The sequence below is a fragment of the Trachypithecus francoisi genome, unplaced genomic scaffold, assembly GCF_009764315.1.
Source record: "Trachypithecus francoisi isolate TF-2019V2 unplaced genomic scaffold, Tfra_2.0 Lachesis_group4, whole genome shotgun sequence".
Lineage (NCBI taxonomy): Eukaryota > Metazoa > Chordata > Mammalia > Primates > Cercopithecidae > Trachypithecus > Trachypithecus francoisi.
In genome coordinates, this window is record NW_022681469.1 from 67,481,530 (window position 1) to 67,497,235 (window position 15,706).

At 38.2% G+C, this 15,706-nt stretch overlaps 1 protein-coding gene across 3 annotated transcripts in view; it reads right to left on the reverse strand.

Moving 5' to 3' along the window:
- Nucleotides 1–4,273: 4,273 nt before the first annotated feature.
- Nucleotides 4,274–15,706, reverse strand: part of ABCB4 (ATP binding cassette subfamily B member 4) — a 71,993-nt gene continuing 60,560 nt past the window's right edge. The window contains exons 24-28 of one of the 3 annotated variants that reach the window (XM_033192529.1): nt 13,744–13,900; nt 12,366–12,563; nt 10,583–10,789; nt 5,706–5,852; nt 4,274–4,870 (exon numbers count right to left, since the gene is read on the reverse strand). In XM_033192529.1, coding sequence (XP_033048420.1) covers nt 4,664–4,870; nt 5,706–5,852; nt 10,583–10,789; nt 12,366–12,563; nt 13,744–13,900 — 916 coding nt within the window. In that variant the 3' untranslated portion in view covers nt 4,274–4,663. The remainder of the gene's footprint in view (nt 4,871–5,705; nt 5,853–10,582; nt 10,790–12,365; nt 12,564–13,743; nt 13,901–15,706) is intronic. The other 2 variants (XM_033192530.1, XM_033192531.1) reach the window with 2 other exon arrangements.

Here is a 15,706-nt window from a genome sequence, read left to right on the forward strand (position 1 = left end):
AACAGAACCAAAGACAAGAACCACATGATTATCTCAATAGATGCAGAAAAGGCTTTTGACAAAATTCAACAGCCCTTCATGCTAACAACGCTCAATAAATTCGGTATTGATGGAACGTACCTCAAAATAATAAGAGCTATTTATGACAAACCCACAGCTAATATCATACTGAATGGGCAAAAACTGGAAAAATTCCCTTTGAAAACTGGCACAAGACAGGGATGCCCTCTCTCACCACTCCTATTCAACATAGTGTTGGAAGTTCTGGCTAGGGCAATCAGGCAAGAGAAAGAAATCAAGGGTATCCAGTTAGGAAAAGAAGAAGTTAAATTGTCCCTGTTTGCAGATGACATGATTGTATATTTAGAAAACCCCATTGTCTCAGCCCAAAATCTCCTTAAGCTGATAAGCAACTTCAGCAAAGTCTCAGGATACAAAATTAATGTGCAAAAATCACAAGCATTCTTATACACCAGTCACAGACAAACAGAGAGCCAAATCAGGAATGAACTTCCATTCACAATTGCTTCAAAGAGAATAAAATACCTAGGAATCCAACTTACAAGGGATGTAAAGACCTCTTCAAGGAGAACTACAAACCACTGCTCAGTGAAATAAAAGAGGACACTAACACATGGAAGAACATACCATGCTCATGGATAGGAAGAATCAATATCGTGAAAATGGCCATACTGCCCAAGGTGATTTATAGATTCAATGCCATCCCCATCAAGCTACCAATGACTTTCTTCACAGAATTGGAAAAAACGGCTTTGAAGTTCATATGGAACCAAAAAAGAGCCCGCATTGCCAAGACAATCCTAAGTCAAAAGGACAAAGCTGGAGGCGTCATGCTACCTGACTTCAAACTATACTACAAGGCTACAGTAACCAAAACAGCATGGTACTGGTACCAAAACAGAGATATAGACCAATGGAACAGAACAGAGTCCTCAGAAATAATACCACACATCTACAGCCATCTGATCTTTGACAAACTGAGAGAAACAAGAAATGGGGAAAGGATTCCCTATTTAATAAATGGTGCTGGGAAAATTGGCTAGCCATAAGTAGAAAGCTAAAACTGGATCCTTTCCTTACTCCTTATATGAAGATTAATTCAAGATGGATTAGAGACTTAAATGTTAGACCTAATACCATAAAAACCCTAGAAGAAAATCTAGGTAGTACCATTCAGGACATAGGCATGGGCAAGGACTTCATGTCTAAAACACCAAAAGCAATGGCAGCAAAAGCCAAAATTGACAAATGGGATCTCATTAAACTAAAGAGCTTCTGCACAGCAAAAGAAACTACCATCAGAGTGAACAGGCAACCTACAGAATGGGAGAAAATTTTTGCAATCTACTCATCTGACAAAGGGCTAATATCCAGAATCTACAAAGAACTCAAACAAATATACAAGAAAAAAACAACCCCATCAAAAAGTGGGCAAAGGATATGAACAGACATTTCTCAAAAGAAGATATTCATACAGCCAACAGACACATGAAAAAATGCTCATCATCACTCACCATCAGAGAAATGCAAATCAAAACCACAATGAGATACCATCTCACACCAGTTAGAGCGGCAATCATTAAAAAATCAGGAAATAATAGGTGTTGGAGAGGATGTGGAGAAATAGGAACACTTTTACACTGTTGGTGGGATTGTAAACTAGTTCAACCATTATGGAAAACAGTATGGCAATTCCTCAAGGATCTAGAACTAGATGTACCATATGACCCAGCCATCCCACTACTGGGTATATACCCAAAGGATTATAAATTATTCTACTACAAAGACACATGCAACATATGTTTATTGCGGCACTATTCACAATAGCAAAGACTTGGAATCAACCCAAATGTCCATCTGTGACAGACTGGATTAAGAAAATGTGGCACATATACACCATGGAATACTATGCAGCCATAAAAAAGGATGAGTTTGGGTCCTTTGTAGGGACATGGATGCAGCTGGAAACCATCATTCTTAGCAAACTATCACAAGAAGAGAAAACCAAACACCGCATGTTCTCACTCATAGGTGGGAACTGAACAATGAAATCACTTGGACTCGGGAAGGGGAACATCACACACTGGGGCCTATCATGGGGAGGGGAGGGGAGGAGGGATTGCAATGGGCAGTTATACATGATATAAATGATGAATTGATGGGTGCTGACGAGTTGATGGGTGCAGCACACCAACATGGCACAAGTATACATATGTAACAAACCTGCACATTATGCACATGTACCCCAGAACTTAAAGTATAATAAAAATAAATAAATAAATAAATAAATAAAAAATATTAGAAGATAAAAAATGTAAAATAAAATAAATGATTCATTCCTGTTTGCTTTTCTTGTGCTTTTTGACCTCGGTTATATATTGCTGTGTAATTAACCATCCAAAACTTAGTGTCTTGTATCCGTTTATTGTTTCTCATGTCAGTTGATTGATAATAGCTAGACAGTTCTTCTGCTCGTCTTGCCTGTGTTTATTTATACAGCTATAATCATCAGGCAGCCAGAACTGAGGCTGGAAGGTTTAAGATCACCTCACCCACTATCTGCAAATTTGGTGGCTGGGACTCTCTCTCCTGACATGGTCTCTCGTCATCCAGTATTCAAAATTGAGCTTCCTTACTTGGTAGTGAGAGTGTTCCGAGAGGTGAAGGTCCCTTGAGGCCTAGGCCCTGAAGTCACATGCCGTCACTTGGCTGCATTTTGTTGATTAAACCAAGTCACAAGGGAAGTCCAGATTTAAGGAGTGGGGAAAAAGTAATCTCTTGATAAGAGAAAGTCACTTTGTAAAAGAGTGGGCAGAGAGGCCATGATTACTGGGCACTATAGCAATCTGCCAGACATTGTAATATATATAAAGATTACATCATATTCAGTGTACTGATTCTATACATCCCATTTAAAAAACACGTATGTTCTGAATTTGATAAGACTGATTTATTACTAACAGTTAAGCCCTTTACACTGTGCCAGCCTCTGTCCTGAAAAGCACCAGTACTGTTTCTCTGTGAAAACATTCAGAGTTGGCTTCTGTGACATTTGATACATTTCTTCATGGTTGGTATAGAAAAGGAAGATGAGATCTGAACTAAGAACCTTTTCCCTCACTCTAGTGCAGGGTTGTAAACTAGACAGCAAGGGTATTTAGAATCATTTGGTTGGTTTTTAAATACAGGTTAAGAATCCCAAATATGAACACCAGTAATTCTCCAAAATCCAAAACATTTTGAGTGCTGACATAAGGAAATGCTGCTCACTGGAACATTTAGGGTTTCTGGACTTGGGCTGCTCAGCCAGTGAGTATAATGCAAATATTCTGACATATGAAACACTTCTGATCCCAATCATTTTAGATAAGAATACTCAACCTATAATGTGTAATGAGTGGGGTATTTTGGAAACTGCATCACCTGCACAGAAACCCCCTCTCAGTCACACCTCACCAGTTTTCCTATCTTGCCTGACGTGAATAATCATCTAGAGTGCATTTTAAAAAACAGATTCCTGGGTCTCAACCCAGACCTACTGAATCTATTATTTTGTTTAGGAATAGATGCCCCGTGATTCTGACCAGGCAAGTTTGGGAATCATTATAGAGAAACAGGTTGAATACTACTTTGGGTCACTGCAGTAATACACTTTTTGCCTCACTTTTGTCTTGGTTAATCTGAAATTTGATCCACTCACACAGTGGTCACATTTGAAAAATTCTTTGGTAATATGGTTTATTATAGTTAGAAGAACTTTGGATAATTTACTGAATTTAACAACCTAATACGACACTAAGAACTAATTTGTTGCAGAAAATTGTGGAGAAAACAAAGGGAAAACATACGGAAACATTTCAATGTGGTTAGCTTCTAGGGGTTGTCTAGAATATTTTTGGCTTTCCATTAAACATACCTTTCCTTGTAGGAAAAACGGATTTTCTGGGAAAAGTAGTATATTTATAAAAGAGGACACAGTTGCTATAGAAACTCAGCATGTATCGTTGATGTTTGATGTTTCAAATTATATTGATAATTGTACATTTTAAATTAACGAGTTTAAAACTTTAAAGAAATACTTAATGACAGGGCTCTCTCTTGCTTAATGGAACTGATACGTGCTTTCAGAGTTAGCTAGATAGGGGCAATTTCATTTTCTCTTGGTCTTGGATGATAAAGCTGGAAATTCATTCATTTAAAAAACTTTGATTCCATAATAGAATTATTTAGAAAATTACCAAGAGAGATGAGGCTATTAAACAATTTATTTTTCTTGTGTACTTGGGAAAATTATTCCCAAACTATCCTGTCTACCCAACCCATTCAGGACCATAAGACCATTTTCCTATGTCTGTAGCTTCTATATTTCTACACCTGTACTTTTATCTTGAATTTTGTTCTTTTTCTGGATGTTTCTAATAACTTAGGGAGAGCCAGCCTGTTGTTTTAATACTTCAAGACAGGTGTCACTTCTAACTCTCAAATTTCAAATGCCGTAATAAACCCCAAATTGGATCTTCTAAATTGATTTAGAATGAGATATACTTATGTTTTATCATGACAAACTAGAAACTTCTTTTACAAGTCAGATAAAATTGTAGAATAATTTGAATTTATTTTTAAAATATACTGTAGCAAAAGTTCATAAGTTCTGTGTCCCAGCCTGGACACTGACCATTGAAAAATAGATGCCTTTCTGTGCCAGCAGCTGCTGATGTGTGCCGTGCTCCTTGACTCTGCCATTCTGAAACACCACTATTAAGTCTGCATTCTGGATGGTGGACAGGCGGTGAGCAATCACAATGCAGGTGCGGCCTTCTCTGGCTTTGTCCAGGGCTTCTTGGACAACCTATTGATAAATCAGACAGATACCTTATCACAAAAATTGTATAAATTAGTTTTAATATTCAAGTAAATTTGAAAATGTTACCATTCTAATAAACTTAATTTCTAATCTCTTAGAATCTTTGAACTTTATGCATGTGCATTTTGTATAATCAACATTTAATCTACATAGTTATGTTCTGCTTTTTAAATATAACACAAATGGGTTCCCATGCTGTAAAAAAATTCATTAAGTATTTACATTTTCTAATCTTCTGTTTAACTAGTTCCCTTTTGAGTATTTTCCAGTTTTTCATTCCTAATGTGCTAAAAATGTAATTTGTGCAGCTTTTTTCTTTTGAATGCTTTGTTTATAAAATATATAATCATTTTAGAAAATTTGGAATAAAGTATTCCATTACTTCAAAATAACCACTATCGGCCAGGCAAGGTGGCTCACGCCTGTAATCCCAGCACTTTGGGAGGCCGAGGCAGGCGGATCACAAGGTCAGGATTTGAGACCAGCCTGGCCAACATAATGAAACCCTGCCTCTACTAAAAATACAAAAATTAGCCGGGCATAGTGGCAGGCACCTGTAGTCCCAGCTACTTGGGAGGCTGAGGCAAGAGAATCACTTGTACCCGGGAGGCAGAGGTTGCAGTGAGCCAGATTGTGCCACTGCACTACAGCCTAGGCAACAGAGTGAGACCCTGTCTCAAAAAAATAAAAATTAAAAAAAACTCACTATCTAAAGTTCCATGCTTTCCCCCGTGCTTGTGTGTGTTTTTTTCATGGTTGACAACAAAATCCCTTCTATTTCATAAATTGAATAGGACATAAGTTGGGAGGCTACACACACCTTTTCACTTTCAGTATCCAGAGCCGATGTAGCTTCATCCAACAGGAGGATTTGAGGTTGTCTGATGAGGGCTCGGGCAATAGCAATCCTCTGTTTTTGACCTCCTGAGAGCTGAGTCCCCTTATCTCCCACTCTTGTTTCATATTTCTGCAAGTTAACCAAGTTATAAAGATGTTGAATGAACTGTTGCTTAACAGTTGACAGTTCTATTTATAAGAAAAACATTTAGAGTCAATAACAGTTTCTATAACATTTCAACTTAACAAAGTGTTTATTTTTAAAATCAAACTAGAAAACTAGTGACTTTAATTCTCAATGGTATTCTACAATAGAAAGTTGAGCAAATTTTCGAGTTCCTACCGTTATAATACCAGTTAATCTGATGTCACTGGAGTCCTATAAAGGTTAAATACGAATACTTTCAAAGTCTTTTTTTAAATTTCAAATGTTCATATGATCCATGTAGATACTAGTGTATTCTTTCAAACTTATTTATTCCCTTAAATATTTACTGAGCACATGCTATGCTATGAACTGTGAAAAATATGAAAATGAATTCAGCTTTGTTCCTGCCCTAAAGGAATTTATAATCTACAGAGAAAAACTATACATATAAATCATTCAATGTAAGGTCAAGTAAGGACCAAATTACAATGATGCATTGCTTAATGACTGGGATATGTTCTGAAAACTGCATTATTAGGCAATGTTATTGTTGTACAAACATTGTACAGTATTTACACAAACCTAGATGGTATCACATACTATATACACTTAGGCAATGTGGTATGGCCAATTGCTCCTAGGCTACAAACCTATACAGCATGTAACTGTACTGAATACTGGCAGTTGTAACACAATGGTAAGTATTTGTGTATCTAAACATAGAAAAGGAACAGTAAAAATACAGTATAAAAGATTAAAAAATGGTACACCTGTATAGGGCACTTACCATGAATGGAGCTTGCAGGACTGGAGGTTGCCTGGGTGAGTCAGTAAGTGACTGGTGAGTGAATGTGAAGGCCTTACTGTATACTACTGCAGACTTTATGAACACTGTACACTTAGGCTACACTAAATTTTATAATTTTTAACAATAAATTAACCTTAGCTTACTTTGACTTTTTTACTTTATAAATTTTTAAACTATTATTATTATTATTTTAGAGATCGGGTTTTGTTCTTTCACCCAGGCCAAAGTGCCGTGGTGTGATCATAGCTCACTGCAACCTTGGACTCTGGGGCTCAAGCAATCCCTCTCAAGTAGCTGAGACTACAAGAGTGTGCCACCAAGCCTGGCTAATTTTGTTTTTGTTTTTGTTTTTGTAGAAACTAGATCTCCCTATGTTGCCCAGGCTGGGCTTGCCTGAAGTAATCCTGTCATCTCGGCCTCCCAAAGTGCTAAGACTACAGGCGTGAACTTTTAAATTTGTCAAACCTTTGGACTGTTTTGTAATAACACTTAGCTTAAAAACACATTGTACAGTTTTACAAAGATACTTTCTTTATGTCCTTATTCTATAAGTTTTCAGTCTAAAATTTTTTATGGCTGGGCACACTGGTTCATGCCTATAATCCAGCACTTTGGGAGGCTGAGGCAAGTGAATCACTTGAGGTCAGGAGTTCAAGACCAGCCTGGGCAACATGGTGAAACCCCATCTCTACCAAAAATACAAAATATTAGCTGGGCGTGGTGGCGTGCACCTGTCCCAGCTACTCTGGAGGCTGACATGGGAGGATCACTTGAGCCCAGGAGGCAGAGGTTGCGGTGAGCCATGATCATCCCACTGTACTCCAGCCTAGGCAACAGAGCAGATGTCTCAAAAAAATTAATTTTTTATTTTTTACTTTTCACACTTTTATGTTATAAACTAAGATACAAACATACATTAGCCTAGGTCTACGCAAGATCAAGATAATATCACTGTCTTCTACCTCCATGTTTTGTCCCACTGGAAGGCCTTCAGGAGCAATAATACACACAGAGCTGCCATCATCTCCTACAACAGCAATGCCTACCTAATGGAATACCTCCTGAAGGACCTGCCTAAGGCTATCTTATAATTAACTTTCTTTAAAATAGGAGGAGTATACTCTAACAACAAATAGTATAACAGATATATGAACCAGTAAGTCATTTGTTGTCATTATCAAGGATCATGCACTGTACATAGTAGTATGTGCTATACTCTTATACAACTGGCAGCGCAGTGGCTTTGTTATGCCAGCATCACCACAAACACATGAATTTTGTGTTGCACTATGATATTATAACAGCTGTGTCACTAGGCAATAGGAATTTTTCAGCTCCATTATAATCTTATGGGAACCACTGTGGTATATGCAGTCTGTCATTGACCAAAATGTTATGTAACACATGACTGTAGTAGTATACACAGCACACTATGAAAGACCAGAATAGGGAGATAGAAGTTGTTGTGGAGACAGGGTGGAATGAGGAAAAAAAGGGGAAATAAATGAAAGAAACCTTTTTAGAGAAGTTTGGGGAGCTAGATTTTGAGATAACATTCTAGGCTGTGAAAGAACATGAATAGAGAGGTAAATTGAGTCAGTTCAGTTTGCAGGGCTTATGCAGTGATGTATATCATGTGAATTAATTTCCTAAAGTCCAGTGGTCACCTACAGTCAGAGCTGAAGCTGTAAATTTTTCTGTTCACAATCAAATCCAATATTTGATTCAGGTCAATGCCTGTGCATTAAAGGTTGGTAAGACTAACCAAAATGAAAGGTTTTTAAAATTTTATTTGTGGGTGTGAGTGATTTCTAACTATAGCAGAAACTAAAAGCAAAAATAATTAAGCTCTACGCCAGTGTAACCCAGTGGAACCTCGAATGCTGGAAGAATGCCATAAAATGAATTGTCCCTACCATCACTTTTAGGGACCTCAAGCCATCCTTCTGGGGCTACACATGTTTAAAGTGGACTCAAAATGGTCATGGACTGAAATTTTAAATGTAAAGCTATGAAACTTTTAGAAAAAAATGCAGAAAATATTTTGGGCCTAGGGCTAGGCAACGAGTTCTTAGACTTGACACTGAAAGCATAATCCATACAAGGAAGAATTGATAAATTGGACCTCATCAAAAGTAAAACTTTTGCTCTGCAAAAGATCCTCTTATAGGATGAATAAACAAGCTACAGACTGGGAGAAAACATTTACAAACTACATATCCAACAGTAATTACAATATGTTAAAAAAAAAAAAAAAGAAAAACTTCCCAAAACTCAGCAGTAAAAGAAAAATATCCAATTAGAATATGGGCAAACAACATGGAGACATTTCACCAAAGAGGATATATAGATGGCAAATAAGCATATAAAAAACTATGTCCAACATCATTTGCCATTGGGAAATGCATATTAAAGCCACAGTGATGTATCACTACACTCCTATCAGAGTGGTAAAAATAAAAACTAATGACAACAGTAAATGCTGGCAAAGATTCAGAGAAACTGCATTACTTAGACATTGCTGGTAGGAATGTAAAATGGGATGGCCACTCTGGAAAACAGTTGAGCAGTGGCTTATAAACTAAACATGAAATTGCCATACTGCTCCACAACTCCACTCCTGGGTCTTTATCCCAAAGAAATAAAAACTTGAATTCATACAGAAACCTGTATACAAGTATTTACAGCAGCTTTATTTGCAATAGCCAGAAACAGGAAATAACCCAGCTATCCTTCAACAGGTGAGTGGTTAAACTGTGGTACCTCCATACTGTGGAATACTATTCAGTAATAAAAAGCAATGCCTATGAATACACACAACTTCAGGGAATTAGCTGAATGACAAAAGATAACCCCAAAAGTTTACATACTGTATATATTTTTATAAAACATTTTAAAAATATAAAATTATACAAACAGAGAACAGATTGGTGTTTGCCAGAGTTTGGGAGGAGTGAGGGTGGGAGGAAGGGATGTATGCATGGCTCTAAAAGGGCAATATGAGGGATCTTTATGGAGATGGGAATGTTCTGTATCTTTTTTCTTTTGAGACAGAGTCTCACTCTGTCACCCAGGCTGGAGTGCAATGGTGCGATCTCGGCTCACTGCAACCTCCGTCTCTCAGGTTCAAGTAATTCTCCTGCCTCAGCCTCCTGAGTAGCTGCAACTACAGGTGCCCACCAGCACGCCTGGTTCATTTTTGTGTTTTTAGTAGAGACAGGGTTTCAACATGTTGGCCAGGATGGTCTCACTCTCCTGTCCTCGTGATCCACCCACCTTGGCCTCCCAAAGTGCTGGGATTACAGGTGTGAGCCACCGCGCCAGTGTTCTGTATCTTAATTAGTGGATCTATGAATCCACATCTGCAATACAGCTGCACAGAACTAAATCCTTATGCAAATGAATGCAAGTAAAACAAGGGAAGTCTGAATAAGATCGGTGGAGTGTATCAATATCAGTATCCTGCTTGTGACACTGTATACCAGTTTTGCAAGATATTGTCATTGGCAGAAACTAGGTAAAGGGTACATAAGATCTCTGTATTCCTTACGACTACATGTAAATCTATAATTATCTCAAAATAAAAACTGTAATTGTTTTAAAAGTACCATAGGGCTAAATCAAACATGACTGCAGTCTCACTGCAGCCCTCAATCACCAGTCTGCAACCTGAAGTATGGTGGTTTTCAGCTTCTCACTCCATTTGTATGAGGTAGGCATGATGTATTCCCATTTACAAATAAGGAAGCTTGGTATCCTGAAGTCAAGTGCCTTGTCCAAGTTGTTAATGTTAGTAAATCAACATATTTTGTTACAAGATTTTGTTGGCGTAACTTTGGTAATTGTTTGGGGGATAAAAAATAGTCTCTTCTGATTTCAGCTAAGAAGTTACCTGTTAACTTACATGGGGTAACGTCTCGATGAAAGGATGTATGTTGGCAGCTTTGGCTGCACTCACAATTTCATCCTGTGATACAACCCGGCTGTTGTCTCCATAGGCAATATTCTCGGCAATGCTGCAGTCAAATAGGATGGGCTCCTGAGACACGATTCCGAGTTGAGCTCTGAGCCACTGGACATTGAGTTTCTTTGCTTCTTGACCATCGAGAAGCTGAAAACCAAAGTCCACAAACCATAAGGAGGGTTTAAAAAAGAAAAAAACTAAAAAGTTACTAGATTGTCCATTTGGAGGATTGTTGCATGAGGGCATCAGCAGCTGCAAAACAACAACCCTCCAAGACTTATACTATTGAGGCCAGCATGGCCAACGTGATGGTTTTTATGGTGATTAAGCCATCCCTATCTTGGTCTAATTGGCAAAATGGTAGCACATTTGACCCTCTTTTTTCACACTTTGCTTTGTCCTTGTCTGCCCTCCTCCAGCCATCTGTGTCCTACTCTGCCTTAAAGAAGCCTGCATCAAGGTGTCCCACTCAGGTCTGCTGTCCCCAGAATAATCGTAACCCTTCAACTTGACTTGATTTCCCCCTCCCCCACACACACCAGTGAAAAAGCTGATCAGAAGCTTGGCCCCCAGATTCCAAAAGTTCATTGACTCTGGTCCTACCCCTACCTCTCTTTTCCCTGAAAACTACTAGCCTTAACTCTCCCCCACCTCTCTGATAGCGCTAAGGACAAGAATCCAGTGGAAAATGGACAAGTTACAAAGGGCAGTGTCTTTGGGAGATTTATTTTTGCTGGCAGTGATGGTTTTGTTTTTGTTTTACTTGCTTTTTGTTTTACTTGTCTACTTTGCTAGGCAGGAGGCATGGTGCTTCTAGGGAAGTGTTGTAATACGTACTTGAAAATACAGCCTTCTGTAAGGTAAAGGTTACAGGCAAAGGACTAGACACAAGCCCAGCTAGTCTTGATCTCAATAAAGAAAAAAATTCCCACCATAGTATCAGCACTTCACATTTACAGAGTTTTGGTGAGCTGGTTTGCCTATGTTACCTGCAGAATAGTTATAATAGCAAAGCATAAGATTTCCAGAGAGAAACAACTAAATTAGGCTTAACAAGGCTGATTTAGGCTTAACAACTATTAATAAAACAACTTAAACAAGGCTTAACACTTTGGTGACTGTCTAATGGGGACAGGCTCCCAGGGCTTGGTCATGGGTGCCGTCCCAAGGTTATGGCAGATACAAGCATTATCGGTAAGAGTTGGTCTTCACTCAAGGAAGAGAGCCAGGGGGCTACATGCTAGAAAATCAATGACAAAAGCCAAATATGAAAGAGCTGGAGGTTGAGGATCAAAGTCAAAGTTTAGAGCCTAGAATTAAGATAAGAGAAGGTGGCAAAACTGAAAGCGGTGGGGAGGCAATAAGCAGGTAGCACCTTGTTTTGGAAGTCAACTTTGAATTTGGGCAGGAGTTTGTGGTTCACCTTTATAAGCCAGTAAGTCAGTGTTTGCTTAGAAAAATCAGGCTGACTGGAAAGGTCCATGGCAGGGTAAAAATTAATTTTATATTCAGTATTTTCTGAACTAGACTGAATTCCAGACATTCTGTCCTATTGTCCCCATATATTTCTTGGCTATGGTGCCAGTTTGGGGTTTATAGAATGTGGTCATTGTATCAAACAGGATTCTGGGTCTACATTTGTCCAGTATTTTCCATTATGACAATATTGGTTGGGCCAATTAAAATATAGCCTTCAATCAAGTTACTAAGGAAATGTGCTCACCACTGTCCCCGCCAAGGGGTCGTAGAACCGCTCCAGGAGCTGGACCACTGTGCTCTTCCCACAGCCACTGCTGCCCACCAGGGCCAGTGTCTGGCCTTTCTTCACCTCCAGGCTCAGGCCCTGAAGCACTGGCACGTTTGGTCGGGTGGGATAGTTGAACACGACTTCATTAAATGTTATATTTCCTTCAAATTTATCCTGAATAAATGTTTAAATGTTGCTATTATAATTGGACTGATAATTATTGGAATAAGAAATATTATTTCAAGGAAACTTTACCAAAGACTGTAGTAGAGAAACATAAAATTTATATTTGGTATAGTTCTGGTGCCAGTTAATATTGATAGCAAGTTATTATGATGTGAAATGAAGGTGAGAGATAGGGGTACAGGTGAGATTAGACAAAAAGTCATTACCATGAGTTGTTATCTAACTCAGTTTCTGATTTCTTTAAGATATTGATTTAGCTTTCCCAACTGCTGATTCTGAAGCTGGAATCAAGCCAGTGTCCAAAAGGCTCTAAAGACTTGGAAATTTAGCAACAGTTTCTAACTAAAGTTTCAGTGGACAACCCTGATGGCAAACTCTGGCAGTTTCTTAAGTTCACTTTCTTTATCTCACTTACTGGATACAGCAATTTTATCAGAACATGAAATACCTGGGAAAGTCCTGGAAAGACTGTGTAAGTCCCAGTCTCTTTACCTGCACAGCTGCTTTAAATAGACCCTTTAGCAAACTCATCAATTAACCCATTTGCTGTGCCATTTGTTTCCTGCTGGGATCCTGATACAAAGATTATACAGATACATTTTTTCATGGTAATTTTAATTTTGGATGAAAAAAAAAATACCAGCTCTTACACACCAGCTGTCCCTCCATCAAAGACCACAGAGAGCACCTTGTATATGACAATGTGTAGCATCTTGTGTCATACAAAGAACACTCAGATGTGAGTTTAAGTTACCTTTGTAGATAATAAAGCATAGGATTATTACTCTCATTGTGAATGAACTGCCTTCTTACCAATTATATTTAACCATTATAAAAAGTGACTAAAGTCAAACTGCTAATTGCGTTAACATGGCAGAATTATACCTTTATGTAGAAATGACTAAATTTTTGTGGAAACTATTCAGTTCTAATATATCTGGTTTTCCTTTCTTTTTATTTTGATGTGCTAAACTTCAGGATCCTTGAACCACCTATGAAGTTTTTAAATGCCAGTCAAGTTGCCCAAATATTAGCCATATAAATATTACAAATTAAATTAAACACATGTTGGTGTAATCATCACAAACTTATCCTGTAGCTATAATCTAGCAGACAGCAAGCGTTAGGGAAAAATTGATCAAGCTTCATCAGGCATCAGAGAACTTACAGGCTTCAGCCCCTCTTCACTGTAGTTGTCAATCAAAGGTTGTCTTTCAAACAGCATGAATAAGTGGGCTGCAGACAGCTTAGCTTTAGCATAGTCTGGAGCAAATGAACTGGCATGTCCTAGAGCCACTGCACCAAACACAATTGCAGAAAACACCCTAGACAGAAGGAGAAGAATTCAAAAATTAGATTATATAATTAACTCCATGATGTTTGAAAGTCTAAAGGCATAGAGCTTACCAATATTTTTCCTCTTTATTCCTTAATCACCCCCTTTCTCCCCGACATACATTTCCATAAAATTCTAGTAACAAGATAAATCTAGGAGAGGGGCAAGATCCACTTCGTGAGGGTTTGCCTTTTCTCGACTTGCTTTCTGACTTCCCTTTGCATAGGAGCCCCTAATTTCTTAGGACTACTGTGACTTTCCAAAGGTTTTTACTTTCAAGAAGAAGCTTATAACTGAATCTGATTTGTGAGCTCAGCTAATTTTAGTTGCTGGTTATACTCTTGTTAGAGTTGAGGGAATTGAAACTCAAAGTGTGTAAGGGCCTTGATCAGTTCCAAGTAAGCTTTTTCTAATAAAGCTCAGGCCCTGACTGACTTCCAGTTTGTGGTTTCTTCTATCCTACCACACAAATGATAATCATCATCACTGTAAATAATTTTTGTTAGGGAAAATAAGCCTTTACTAGAAATAGCTTTTTGTTTACAATTAAATTAACTATGCTATCAGTTATTATGCTTAGTACCTGGGTTTGATGACCACCAAGCCCCCACGACATGAGTTTGCCTGTATTAACAAACCTGCATATGTACCCCTGAACCTAAAATAAAAGTTTAAATAACTATTGACAGCACTCTGGAAAAAAAAGGTTACCTTAAACTAAAGTTCTATTTTCTAATTATATGCTCTTTAAAGGATGGATATTGATTATGACAACTTTTAGGAAGGGCTAAAGATCCTGAGATCTACAGCTTCACAAAATAATTTATTTTTGATACTAGCACTATCCCAGAGAAAGCAGTGGGAGTTCTCTAGTAATAATAGAGAACTTTAAGTTTTCACCTCCCAAACTTCTCAAGCTAAGACATTAAAAATGGGTTTTTAGTACCTAGGGGCTGGGATGAGAGGTATAGTAAGGCTTTCCTTTAAATATGATGAAAAGGTTAGTCGCCAAAAACTAAGTTTTAAAATAGTGATGAACAACCCACATGTGGCTGCATAGCTTCCCTGTACTGCCTGTTATTTAGTTTTAGCATGAAAGAGTAAAAAGCTGTCTTCTAGGTTTCCATAATTTAACATTTCAATGATTTTAAAAAAGAAAGGAAGCAGGATCAATGTAACTTTCCAAAGGTTTTCACTTTCAGAAACGTTCTCAATATTTTTAATACAATAGTTGCACTCTAAGTTGTAATCCCCAGCTGCTAGTTCCATTTGTCCCCCAAAATCACTCCTCACTTTTTACCCATCTCTACCTTCTATCTCCCTACTCCATGTCTGGGGATTCCAACTGTCATGAACGGAATCAAAAGGTTTTCTGGTCCTCTGGTTTCACAGGGTTTGGCCAATGGAAGGCACAGCAGAGGATAGGGAGGCTGGAAGGGAGTGAGGCCAGGGTATGTGTTTCTTTGGCTTCTTTCCTGTCAGATTGCTTGTGCAGTTGCTGTCCCTCCATCAAAGACCACAGAGAGCACCTATGCTGCGTTCTGGCAATCTTTCCCTCCTCTTGCCTTTAGGCTTAGGGTGGTAGCAGTTTCTAGCTGGGTATTGCTGGGGTGGTAACTTCCTTCTTGGGTACTGCTTACCTTAACACTTCCCAGGCCTTTGTAAATAGACCCTTTAGCAAACTCATCAATTAACCCATTTGCTGTGCCATTTGTTTCCTGCTGGGATCCTGATACAAAGATTATACAGATACATTTTTTCATGGTAATTTTAATTTTGGATGAAAAAAAAAAAT